Genomic DNA, 13,649 nt, shown 5'->3' with positions numbered 1-13,649 from the left:
CAAAAAGTGCAAATCAATCCCAGAACAACAGCAAAGGACCTTGTCAAGGTGCTGGAGGAAACGGGTACAAAGGTACAAAAACAGAACTGTTTGGCCATAATGACCATCGTTATGTTTGGAGGAAAAAGGGGGAGGCTTGCAAGCCGAAGAACACCATCCCAACCGTGATGCACGGGGTGGCAGCATCGGGGGTGCTTTGCTGCAGGAGGGACTGGTGCACTTCACAAAATAGATTGCATCATGAGGGAGGAGATTGATGTGGATATATTGAAGCAACAGCTCAAGACATCAGTCAGGAAGTTAAAGCTTGGTCGCAAATAGGTCTTCCAAATGGACAATAACCTGAAGCATACTTCCAAAGATGTGGCAAAATGATTTAAGGACAACGATGTCAAGATATTGGAGTGGCCATCACAAAGCCCTGACCTCCATCCTATAGAAAATTTGTGGGCAGAACTGAAAAACAGTGTGCGAGCAAGGAGACCTACAAACCTGACTCAGTTACACCAGCTCTGTCAGGAGGAATGGGCCAAAATTCACCCAACTTATTGTGGGAAGCTTGTGGAATGCTACCTGAGAAGTTTGACCCAAGTTAAACAATTTAAAGGCAATGCTACCAAATACTAATTGAGTGTATGTAAACTTCTGACCCACTGGGAATGTGATGAAAGAAATAAAAGCTGAAATAAATCATTCTCTCTACTATTATTCTGACATTTTAAATTCTTAAAATAATGTGGTGATCCTAACTGACCTAAGACAGGGAATTTTACTAGGATTAAATGTCAGGAATTGTGAAACTGAGTTTAAACATATTTGGCTAAGGCGTATGTAAACTTCCGACTTCAACTGTACATATATCAGTAATGTAAGATATGTAAACATTTTATTAAGAGTGCATTGTATAAAATGACTAGTGATCCATTTATTCAACTGGCCAGTGATTGGGTCTCAATGGAGGCAGCAGCCTCTGTTAGTAATTGCTGTTTAACAGTCTGATGGCTTTGAGATGGAAGCTGTTTTTTGTCTCTAGGTCCCAGCTTTGATGCACGTGACCTCTCCTTCTGGATGGGTATCGGTGTGAACAGGCAGTGGCTCGGGCGGTTGATGTCCTTGATGATCTTTTTGCTGTGTGTCATGGAGGGCAGGTCGTTTGGCCCCGGTAATGCGTTGTGTGAACCGCACCACCCTCTGGAGAGCCTTGCAGTTGAGGGCGGTGCAGTTGCCGTACCAGGCTGCAATACAGCCCAACAGGATGCTCTCGACTGTGCATCTGTAAAAGTTTGTCAGGGTTTTGTGTGACAAGCCAAATTTCTTCAGCCTCCTGAGGTTGAGGTGCTGTTGCGCCTTCACCACTGTCTGTGTGGGTGGACCATTTCAGTTTGTCTGTGACGTGTACGCAGAGGCGTTTAAAACGTTCCACCTTCTCCACTGCTGTCCCTTCGATGTGGATATGGGGGTGCTCCCTCTGCTGTTTCCTGAAGTCCACAATCATCTCATTTTGATTTGTTGACGTACCAGTCAAAAGTTTGGATACCTATTCATTCCATGGTTTTTCTTTATTTTTACTATTTTCTACATAGTTGATGTCTTCACTATTAATCTACAATGAAATGACACGCATGGAATCATGTAGTAACCAAAAAAAGTGTTAAACAATATATTTGAGATTCTTCAAAGTAGCCACCCTTTGCCTTGACAGCTTTGTACACTCTTGGCATTCTCTCAACCAGCTTCATGAGGTAGTCACCTTGAATGCATTTCAATTAACAGGTGTGCCTTGTTAATTTGTGGTATTTCTTTCCTTAATGCGTTTGAGCCATCAGTTGTTGTGACAAGGTAGCGGTGGTATTCAGAAGATAGACCAAGAACAGCTCAAATAAGCAAAGAGAAATGACAGTCCATTTTTACTTTAAGACATGGTCAGTCAATCTGGATAATGTCAAGCACTTTGAAAGTTTTTCAATTGCAGTTGCAAAGTCCAAGAGCTATGAAGAGACTGGCTCTCATGAGGACCACCACAGGAAAGGGAGACCCGTAAGTTCATCCTCAGATTGCATGCCAAATAAATGCTTCAGAGTTCAAAGAACAGACACCAATCAACATCAAATTTTCAGAGGAGACTGTGAATCGGGCCTCCATGGTTGAGTTGCTGCAAAGAAACCACTACTAAAGGACACCAATAATAAGAAGACTTGCTTGGGCCAAGAAACACGAGCAATAGACATTAAACCAGTGGAAATCTGAGTCCAAATTTGAGATTTTTGGTTCCAACCTCTGTGTCTTTGTGAAACGCAGAGTAGGTGAACAATTGATCTCTGCATGTGTGGTTCTCACCATGAAGCTTGGGGGTGCTTTGCTGGTAACACTTAACCAGTGCTTTGCTAGGCACACTTAACCAGCATGACTACCACAACATTCTGCATCAATTTGCCAGTCCCACTAAGCACAAACCAGATGGGAATTAATTTTGTTTTTCATCAGGACAATGACTGAACACACCTCCAGGCTGTGTAATGGCAGACAACAAGTGCTCAGCATATGTGGGAACTCCTTCAAGATTGTTGTTAAAGCATTCCAGGTGAAGTTGGTTGAGAGCGTGCCCAGAGTGTGCAAAGCTGTCAAGGCAAAGGGGGTTTACTTTGAAGAATCTCAAATAAAATATATTTTGATTTAACACTTTTGGTTACTACATGATTTCATAGTAATGTTTTAACTATTATTCTACAATGTAAAAAAATAAAAACCATTGAATGAGTCAGTCTCAACTCATGACTAGTACTGTATATTTCTGAAGCTGTATTCCATAGTCCCTCAGCTGCACTTACTTCCCCACTTAATTTTAAACATTGAATTTGAACAAACCCCCTCTTTTACCCCTGTTCGTTTTTATACTGTAGCATGTTGTCATTCGACTGATAAAGATGGGAGACGAGCTTAAATTTAGGGTTGCAATGTGTCCTCTGCAGCAGTGACGATGTTCTTAAGTGGGTACCTTAGGAGAATGTGCCGTGGGCACGGTGTGAGACTGTGGCAGAAGTGTTGAGCTGATATGGAGAGGGTCTCTGTTCTCTCTGCGTCGTTGCCACTTACCACGCTGCATTGTGAAAGATTACAAACCCTCAGCAAGACTTCAGCTATTTATAATTGGAGACAACTTAGCTGTGTATTTAACAGTGCCTTCACATTAATCAAAAAGCAGAATGTAGTGACTTGTAATCAATAACAAACATATATCAAATGCAACCTTAACAGTAATAGAAAATGTTGACTATATTGCTGTATTGTTATGGCTTTCCACTGCCATATACTGTATGTTGTCCTTTTTCCAGGGCCTGGATGGAGAGCAGAGATCAGACCAGAAAACCACCCTCTCATTGACTTTGACTTTGACGTGGTGATTGGCGCAGATGGACGCAGAAACACGCTAGACGGTGAGCAGAACACATGATGAAGACGTTATTTGCTCTACACACGATGTTTGACTGTGTAAACATTTAAAGTTGTCTGTAAGACTCTTGGGCATGGCTGAAGTTGCACACCTGAACAATATAAGCATGGTCTTGGAAACATGTTCAACTAAAGGAGCAAAAACAACAATTTGTCCCTTAGCTTGCCAGTCATAAACACTTTATGGTCATGAAATGCTTGTCTTAAGGGGTAAAGTCCAATAGAGCTGCACACAAGTTGTTCCAGGATGTGAGAGAACATGCCTGAGGGAATAAGTTGTACTGGGCTATTAACCTACATTTTTGTAAAATAAAAAGTGGTAATTAAACAACTAATTGACCAACATTTAATCTGTATTTTTCGAGCCCAACTCTCCGTTTCTCTAGAGAAATCCAATCATTCACAAGAGAAATCAAGAAGTATGTGGGACGCTGGGCTGAAGGGAGTTGTAGTTTTCATTAAGCAAATATTCAACCTAGTTTAACACAAACTTGGTTATTAACTACATTGACCATAATTTATTGCACCTGTTTTTTCCAAGTCAGCCAGATGGATACACTGTTATGCCTGCTAGGTTAGCTACACACAGACCATGAGAGAGGAATGAACACAACGATGAGAGAGAGGGATCGAGACAAGTCTTACTTTAATGAACTATCTACTTTGAACTAGTAAAACTATTTTGTCAGACAGCTCTGTAGCATACTTTGGCTGGCTAGCCTAGCTAAATTGGATGACTGAAGATGGCACAAAGATAACATTGGGTGGCTGCTACTGCCTGAGCAGAGATGTGAAGATGTTTTTAAATAATTATAGTAGTATAATAGTAATCAAAAACAAAGTAATACACACTTAAATATTGTATTACTTCAATAGGAAGTTACTATGATGTCTACAGTATGTGGATATGACAGACAATGGAACATCTTCATTGTTTTGGCAATTGAATGTTCACAATTTCTGGCTTTGGAATTTCTATTAAAAAGCTAATTTGAAATCAAGCCGTGATAATTTTAGAGTACTTGTCTTCATCTGCAGTTAACTCTATATAGTGCATGTTATCTTTGACCTGTGTCAGAGCACATTACCCAAAAGTCTCCCGGAGAAGATGAACAGCTGGTATACAGATGGAATCTGGTCATGTGACTGGTGAAAGTCTATTACAGTATTTGGATAAGTCTTGAGTGTAGTTTGTATCTAAAAAAGAAAATGCATGGGTTAGTTGTCACCCAGACAGGAGTATTGCTCAGACAAAGTTTGAAGGTAGTATTTTAAAATGCCCCTAATGCTTTTTGTTCTATATCATCATCTTAACCTTTACCAGCCTGTTTTTCCTTAACACTATGTAATAAAAAAGTATTGTCTCGACTTATCACAATTTGACTCAGTTAATCTGGTATAAAATGATTAACTTCCTAGATGTTGAGTGTCAGCAGAACAATAACGATGTTTTGCCGCATACTGTAGGTTTCAGGAGGAAAGAGTTCCGGGGCAAGCTGGCCATCGCCATCACAGCCAACTTCGTCAACCGGAACACCACGGCCGAGGCCAAGGTGGAGGAGATCAGCGGCGTGGCCTTCATCTTCAACCAGAAGTTCTTCCTGGAGCTTAAAGAGGAAACCGGTGGGCCATCTCACAAACCTGACCCCACACACACCTTCTGTACCACTCTCCAGGGCATTGACCTCTAGCCAAGCCTTAGACCTGTTTGTGCGGTCTTGCCAACTCTTATGGTCTTTGATGTGCGATCAGGCTAATTTAACTGGAATGGTGATACCCTAGGTGTCATCACATCAGTCCATTGGGAACCGCAATAAAATGTTTTAATCCATGAAACCAGTGTGTCTCCTACAAAGGGAGTGTTTTGCTGAAGTACCAGCAGATAAGATGTTTCCCATGCTAACACACCATGGAGGATCTAGTGCTGCTGATTCTAGCAGCCTGCTTGGCTTTGTGAGGTTCAGCAGTGTGAAGACAGGCTGGAATCTCCTCCCTTCAAATCAACTCTTAATGAAAGGGTTGTGTACCATCACTCACATTGGTCATGATACACACCACATTTGGGACATGATCCTCCCACTGGCCGTGTCAAACAAACAATTTGGTTGTATGGTCAACATGACTGACATGGTTTTTATGAAGCTTTGTGTTGTCTTGTGATTGCAGGGATTGATCTGGAGAACATTGTGTACTACAGAGACAACACACACTATTTTGTGATGACCGCAAAGAAGCAGAGTCTGCTGGACAAGGGAGTCATCATTTATGTGAGTGTTTTGCTACTTTGTGCGCAATATGCCTCTCTCCCACAGCGCAGATATTTACAGCTGTGCCATTGTGCCCCATCTGCCAGAGGGTGCTAAATCGCAGCCGTGGCATTAAACTGGGAATAAAAACACAAGACTAGATGTATTTGTGCGGGTAATATGTGTTGCTGGGTGAGAAGGATGTGTTGGAGAGGAGGGGTCTTAACTAGATGTGTGTGTGTGGACGCACGTGTTTAACTAGAAGTGTGGACGCACGCGTTTGAGACGTGTGGGGGGGTGGAAGCTCAAATCAAATTTTATTTGTCACATACACAAGGTTAGCAGATGTTAATGCGAGTGTAGCGAAATGCTTGTGCTTCTAGCTCCGACCATGCAGTAATATCTAAAAAGTAATCTAACAATTTCACAACAACTACCTTATACACACACAAGTGTAAAGGAATGAATAAGAATATGTACATATAAATATATGGATGAGCGATGGCCGAACGGCATAGGCAAGATGCAGTAGATGGTATAGAGTACAGTATATACATTTGAGATGAGTATTGTAGGGTATGTAAACATTATTTAAAGTGGTTAGTGATACATTTGTTACATACATTTATTCATTATTAAAGCGACTAGAGATGTGTCAGTAGGTTGGCAGCAGCCACTCAATGTTAGTGATGGCTGTTTAACAGTCTGATGGCCTTGAGATAGAAGCTGTTTTTCAGTCTCTCGGTCCCTGCTTTGATGCACCTGTACTGACCTCGCCTTCTGGATGATAGCGGGGTGAACAGGCAGTGGCTCTGGTGGTTGTTGTCCTTGATGATCTTTATGGCCTTCCTGTGACATCGGGTGGTGTAGGTGTCCTGGAGGGCAGGTAGTTTAACTAGACGCGCGTGTGTGTGTGGACGCACGCGTTTAACTAGACGCGCGTGTGTGTGTGGACGCACGCGTTTAACTAGACGCGCGTGTGTGTGGACGCACGCGTTTAACTAGACGCGCGTGTGTGTGTGGACGCACGCGTTTAACTAGACGCGCGTGTGTGTGTGGACGCACGCGTTTAACTAGACGCGCGTGTGTGTGTGGACGCACGCGTTTAACTAGACGCGCGTGTGTGTGTGGACGCACGCGTTTAACTAGACGCGCGTGTGTGTGTGGACGCACGCGTTTAACTAGACGCGCGCGTGTGTGTGGACGCACGCGTTTAACTAGACGCGCGCGTGTGTGTGGACGCACGCGTTTAACTAGACGCGCGTGTGTGTGTGGACGCACGCGTTTAACTAGACGCGCGTGTGTGTGTGTGGACGCACGCGTTTAACTAGACGCGCGTGTGTGTGTGGACGCACGCGTTTAACTAGACGCGCGTGTGTGTGTGGACGCACGCGTTTAACTAGACGTGTTTAACTAGACGTCAGTGTCAGTCGGCACCAGTGATTACCCCGCCCCATTTCATTAGCCTCCACAGGGAGGCACATCTCTCTCAAACCCAGCATGTTTGGGAGAGAGGCCCAGACAGTCGGCAACGGCCTCGTTTTCATGAGTTATAACGATGAGTATTCTCTCTCTACAGGACGTAGTGTCCTCTGAGAGGATAAGGGTGATTGGTGGTGTTATTATTACAACAGTACTCATTGTATCAGGACGAGGTCTCTTAACAGACACAGCCCTCCCAGGCTTCATTTCCATATCAGATGTTTTGTTTCCGAAGGCTCGTTTTCATTTCATATCCTCACTTTGTGGAGATGGAGTCCTCATCCCTCCTGCTCTGAATGTGACCTCCGTATGTCGTCTTAACTCTAATTATTGCACTGCTGCCTTGACTGATTAGTTGTCGTCAAGCTCCTGAATTGCATCTTAGTTCCTACAATGAAAATACGTTTTGATAAAATAATGTTGATTGCCTGTGTTAGCGTTGATCTGTAAGAATAATGGGGTAGAAGTGTAACCCCTGTAATTGCTTGTTCCCTGAGGTGAGACCTGTTCCTTTTGATGTTTCAGCAGCTGGCCCCAGTTATAGTCTACAACCATCTCTATGGCTGCAACTAGGGCCTGGTGAAGGTAGAGCTCTGATCCTTTCGGAGCAATACCACTGATTTCCCATCAACCCTTCCTTTTTCTTGTCCTGCAGGATCACGTTGAAACAGAGAAGCTGCTGGGCCGAGACAACGTGAACCAGGAGGCTCTTCTCTCCTACGCCCGTGAGGCGGCCGACTTTGGCACCAACTACCAGTTGCCCTCTCTAGACTACGCCATCAACCACTGCAGCCAGCCCGACGTGGCCATGTTCGACTTCACCTGCATGTACGCCTCGGAGAACGCAGCTCTTGTCAGGGAGAAGTACGGACACCAGCTACTTGTGTCCCTGGTGGGGGACAGTCTACTGGAGGTAAAGGGGGGGGGGGGGGGGGGGTTGTAGAAAAATGTAGCAGAAAACAAAGACTCATTTCTTATTGGACAACTTAAGGTTTTTCCTCTGTTTCAAATTGTTTTTCATCTCTTTGGTGCCTAATAAATATGACGCAGGTATAGATCACTGTTCATTTCATTCCTCGCTCTAGTGCCAGTCGATATTTAAAGCTTTGCCTAAATGCCTCAAGTCACAAGAGCCAACAGTAGATGTGTTGTATGTGCAATTAAATCCTGTTTCAACTTGTTTGAAAAAACAAATGTGGGAATGGTTTTCTGGGGATGGTTTTCCTTTGGGGTGGTTCCAGTAGATCAGATGAGCATGGTTTTCCTTTGGGGTGGTTCCAGTAGATCAGATGAGCATGGTTTTCCTTTGGGGTGGTTCCAGTAGATCAGATGAGCATGGTTTTCCTTTGGGGTGGTTCCAGTAGATCAGATGAGCATGGTTTTCCTTTGGGGTGGTTCCAGTAGATCAGATGAGCATGGTTTTCCTTTGGGGTGGTTCCAGTAGATCAGATGAGCATGGTTTTCCTTTGGGGTGGTTCCAGTAGATCAGATGAGCATGGTTTTCCTTTGGGGTGGTTCCAGTAGATCAGATGAGCATGGTTTTCCTTTGGGGTGGTTCCAGTAGATCAGATGAGCATGGTTTCCCTTTGGGGTGGTTCCAGTAGATCAGATGAGCATGGTTTTCCTTTGGGGTGGTTCCAGTAGATCAGATGAGCATGGTTTTCCTTTGGGGTGGTTCCAGTAGATCAGATGAGCATGGTTTCCCCCACACATTCCCTATTGGCAGATTCTGAACATTTCTAGTTTGCTTGTTGTCGCTCAACTACTGGTGTGTCTCCTGAATGTATTGACCCTGTACATGTTCTCTTTCTCTAGCCCTTCTGGCCCATGGGGACTGGCTGTGCTCGAGGCTTCCTTGCTGCCTTTGACACGGTGTGGATGGTGAGGGGCTGGGTACAGGGCAAGACCCCCCTGGAGATCCTGGCAGAAAGGTACTACAGTAGGCTGTGACTGAAGGGATGTGACTGAAGTAATATGTAAGTCCACACACAGACCTAATGGGATGAGTTTCTATGACTTCATCCATAATGATGAGAAACTAGTTTCAGTAACTGAAAAGATTGCTGTCAGGTGTCTACATTCAAATTAGGATTAGATCCATGTTACAGGTTAGTAAATGTTTGGTTATCCTATTGGTGGACATTAAGGTGATTGTTTTTATTTTATTATTAAAACATTTTTTGTGGTGTTTACTGTTCCCCAATGTAACAGGTCATCTGTTTTGCTTTTAACAGAAAAGGAATGATCATCTTCTGTTACGTTTGTAGGGAGAGTCTCTACAGGCTATTACCCCAAACAACGACAGAGAACATCTCAAAGAACTTTGAGCAGTACACCATTGACCCGGTAACACGGTACCCCAACCTCAACTCCAGCTGTGTCAAGCCACATCAGGTCTGTCTGAGATGGAGAGTACCTCACACTTTAAACAGGTTGTTTTATTTAGAACAGTTGACATTAACATGCTTGACATGTATTGACATTTTCATGTTAAAGAAACTCATCACGCGAGCTCTCTCAGGTGTGTCACCTGTTCTTAGACGGGCAGCAGGACTCCTATCTTCTGGAATGCTGTGGACCCACACATAGATCTGTCAGTCTCTCCAGACGAGGTGAGTCTTCACGAAAACAGACTGACCACAGTCTGAGACTGGCATTTCTTACCCTGTCATCTCTGAATAACCCATGTCTGATGCATCATCCTCTAATCATATCACAGGCTCAGACACAACCAGGACATAGAAATACAATTACGTCTGCAGTTCCACCCATCATGGATCATTGACTTGAATGGGAACGTCTGTTCTACAGGTAGCCTAGTGGTTAAGAGCGTTGGGCTAGTAACCGAAAGGTCGCTGTTCAGTCTGTTAGGGGATTCGAACCAATCTGTTTATGTGCCCTTGAGCAAGGCACTAAATGCTAATTGCTCTGGATAGCAGTGTCTGCTAAATGACTCAAATGATTTTTGAGTGTATGGGGCAGAAGCTGACCGTGAGGATCGGTCATTAGAACATAATGGCTCCTCGTGACGTTCTATTGGTACTCTATCTCGTTGTCCAATGAACTTTCCTCAGCTGACAGTTAAGCCATTGTTCCTTTTATTATCACAGTTACAGGCTGGCACATTAAACAGGGTCAAACATGCCCAACAAACGTGTGTGCTGACCTACGTTTCTCTTCCCTCATACTCCCTTAACTTTGAGGTGTTATTACACCACTGTGATGTCTATGAACTGTAACCTGGTGTGTTTATCTTTCTCTGTGGGTTTTGTTATTTGGTGAGGATGTCAGTGATTGGCTGACTGATTGGTTGACCCCTCTTCTTCCAGAGTCGGACATTCGGCCAAGCCGCCTCCTCACCTGGTGTCAGAAGCAGACTCTGGGTTATAGAGGCGTGGACGTCACCAACCTCACCTCCTCCTGGAAGAGTGGCCTGGCGCTCTGTGCTCTTATACACCTCATGCGACCTGACCTCATGTGAGAGAACACACATATGTATATACATTGTATACACACACACAGTCGTGGTCTTAACGCCATCATCAAAGCACACACTGGTTATCATCTTGTCTGTGACCGTGCACTGCCTTTGGTTCTGTCACTTGTTATGCTGTTGAAAATGTCAACAGTGACATTGATTATACTGTTGACAAAACTTCTGTTAAACTTAAGGTGTGGGACTCAAGTTAAACTGTCCTGAACTTTGTTGGAAACAGCTAGATTTGTCTATGTAGAGAAATGGCCCAAACCACACAAAGGAAAGAGCATTTGGTTATCATATTGCACTCCAAATGTTTATAAAGTATTTGAACTTACAGTATTAGATACTGACGGCACTTATGAGCTCCACGCCTTGAAATGTTTTTGGTTTACCTAAATGACAAATGGGTCTTATCCCTTACGCTGTGTCAAATGGGTCTTATCCCTTACGCTGTGTCAAATGGGTCTTATCCCTTACGCTGTGTCAAATGGGTCTTATCCCTTACGCTGTGTCAAATGGGTCTTATCCCTTACGCTGTGTCAAATGGGTCTTATCCCTTACGCTGTGTCAAATGGGTCTTATCCCTTACGCTGTGTCAAATGGGTCTTATCCCTTACGCTGTGTCAAATGGGTCTTATCCCTTACGCTGTGTCAAATGGGTCTTATCCCTTACGCTGTGTCAAATGGGTCTTATCCCTTATGCTGTGTCAAATGGGTCTTATCCCTTATGCTGTGTCAAATGGGTCTTATCCCTTACGCTGTGTCAAATGGGTCTTATCCCTTACGCTGTGTCAAATGGGTCTTATCCCTTACGCTGTGTCAAATGGGTCTTATCCCTTACGCTGTGTCAAATGGGTCTTATCCCTTATGCTGTGTCAAATGGGTCTTATCCCTTACGCTGTGTCGATGCAGTCTGAGAGGGCTGGGGATGCAGTCGTGATGACCTCATCCCTCTGGCTCTAGCTCCCAATTGGGTAATCCCACCCACCTTCCTTTCTGTGTCACCGGTGTATGTGATTGGTTCGTTCTGAATTAAACCCTTTTATTGAAAGGAAACATGTTCATAACATTACTAGGGCTGTTGCGAAGGGCCTGAGATCTCACCTTTTCAGTTCCCCTTTCATCGCTCTGGTGTGGAAAGCAGAACGATATAAAATGCATCATTAAACCAACATTCTCATTTCATCGGGGAAACATCTTTATTGAGATCTTATAGGATGTAAACCTGATGCCTCTTCTCTTTCTCTCTCTCCATCCTAGTGACTTTGACTCCCTGAATGAGGAGGACTCAGCCAAGAACAACCAGCTGGCCTTTGACATAGCAGAGCGTGAGTTTGGTATCCAGCCTGTGACCACGGGGAAGGAGATGGCTCTGGACCAGGACCCAGACAAGCTGATGATGGTGCTGTACATCTCCAAGGTTTACGAGATGTTCCGCAACTCACCTGCATCCATCACTGGTAGGCTGCTGTTCTGGGTCGTTCTCTCACGCCTCATCTGATGCCACAGTACAACACACTTCCAGAAGTAGCTACTGCATACACGGCCCCTGCTCAAGAGTCTACTTCCTGAAGCGCCAGGAATGTAAACTCCATGCACAATAGTTACATAATGGTACCCGATATTCCGATGTGTTACATACCATACTACATATGGAAAATAATGTTGCTATAATGCCTACTATTCTCCATAAATTACTCCATAACTGTGGAGTTTTACTACTTCTAAAGTATGCTATATTTCAGTTACATGCAGTATTCTGAAGGTTAGATTGAGGTAAACTTCAATCCATAATGAGGATGGTGTGTGACTGAACGGTTATGACTTTGCGTCTGTCATGATAGGATAGGATTGCATGTTACACATACAGTTGAAGTTGGAAGTTTACATACACCTTAGCCAAATACATTTAAACTCCGTTTTTCACAATTCCTGACATTTAATCCTAGTAAACATTCCCTGTCTTAGGTCAGTTAGGATCACCACTTTATTTTAAGAATTTGAAATGTCAGAATAATACTAGAGAAGGATTTCAGCTTTTATGTCTTTCATCACATTCCCAGTGGGTCAGAAGTTTACATACACTCAATTAGTATTTGGTAGCATTGCCTTTAAATTGTATGAACTTGGGACAAACGTTTTAGGTAGCCTTCCACAAGCTTCCCACAATAAGTTGGGTGAATTTTGGCCCATTCCTCCTGACAGAGCTGGTGTTTCTGAGTCAGGTTTGTAAGTCTCCTTGCTCGCACACTGTTTTTCAGTTCTGCCCACACATTTTCTATGGGATTGAGGTCAAGGCTTTGTGATGGCCACTCCAATACCTTGACTTTGTTGTCCTTAAGCCATTTTGCCACAACTTTAGAAATATGCTTGGGGTCATTGTCCATTTGGAAGACCGATTTGCAACCAAGCTTTAACTTCCTGACTGATGTCTTGAGATGTTGCTTTAATATATCCACATAATTTTCCTACCGCATGATGCCATCTATTTTGTGAAGTGCACCAGACCCTCCTGCAGCAAAGCACCCCCACAACATGATGCTGCCACCCATGTGCTTCACGGTTTTGGATGGTGTTCTTTGGCTTGCAAGCATCCCCCTTTTTCTTTCAAACATAACGATGGTCATTATGGCCAAACAGTTCTGTTTTTGTTTTATCAGACTAGAGGACATTTCTCCAAAAAGTATGATCTTTGTCCTCATGTGTAGTTGCAAACCGTAGTCTGGCTTTTTTATGCCGGTTTTGGAGCAGTGGCTTCTTCCTTGCTGAGCAGCCTTTCAGGTTATGTCGATATAGGACTAGTTTTTACTGTGGATATTGATACTTTTGTACCCATTTCCTCCAGCATCTTCACGAGGTCCTTTGCTGTTGTTCTGGGATTGATTTGCACTTTTCGCACCAAAGTACGTTCATCTCTAGGAGACAGAACGCGTCTCCTTACTGTTTATACTTGTGTACTATTGTTTATACAGATGAACGTGGTACCTTTA

The 13,649-nt window shown here is 43.7% G+C and overlaps 1 protein-coding gene across 5 annotated transcripts in view; it reads left to right on the top strand.

Annotated features, from left to right (window-relative positions):
* Positions 1–13,649, top strand: part of mical2b (microtubule associated monooxygenase, calponin and LIM domain containing 2b) — a 95,706-nt gene that overhangs the window by 26,404 nt on the left and 55,653 nt on the right. For 4 of the 5 annotated variants that reach the window (XM_055933548.1, XM_055933545.1, XM_055933544.1 and 1 more), the window contains exons 5-13: positions 3,333–3,434; positions 4,918–5,073; positions 5,617–5,717; positions 7,834–8,091; positions 8,994–9,109; positions 9,446–9,572; positions 9,700–9,790; positions 10,508–10,655; positions 11,920–12,119. In XM_055933548.1, the coding sequence (XP_055789523.1) occupies positions 3,333–3,434; positions 4,918–5,073; positions 5,617–5,717; positions 7,834–8,091; positions 8,994–9,109; positions 9,446–9,572; positions 9,700–9,790; positions 10,508–10,655; positions 11,920–12,119 (1,299 nt within the window). Of the gene's footprint in view, positions 1–3,332; positions 3,435–4,917; positions 5,074–5,616; positions 5,718–7,833; positions 8,092–8,993; positions 9,110–9,445; positions 9,573–9,674; positions 9,791–10,507; positions 10,656–11,919; positions 12,120–13,649 lie in introns of those variants that run through there. The other variant, XM_055933547.1, reaches the window with a different exon arrangement.

The sequence above is a fragment of the Salvelinus fontinalis genome, chromosome 9, assembly GCF_029448725.1.
Source record: "Salvelinus fontinalis isolate EN_2023a chromosome 9, ASM2944872v1, whole genome shotgun sequence".
Lineage (NCBI taxonomy): Eukaryota > Metazoa > Chordata > Actinopteri > Salmoniformes > Salmonidae > Salvelinus > Salvelinus fontinalis.
This window is presented reverse-complemented; position numbering and strand designations above follow the sequence as displayed.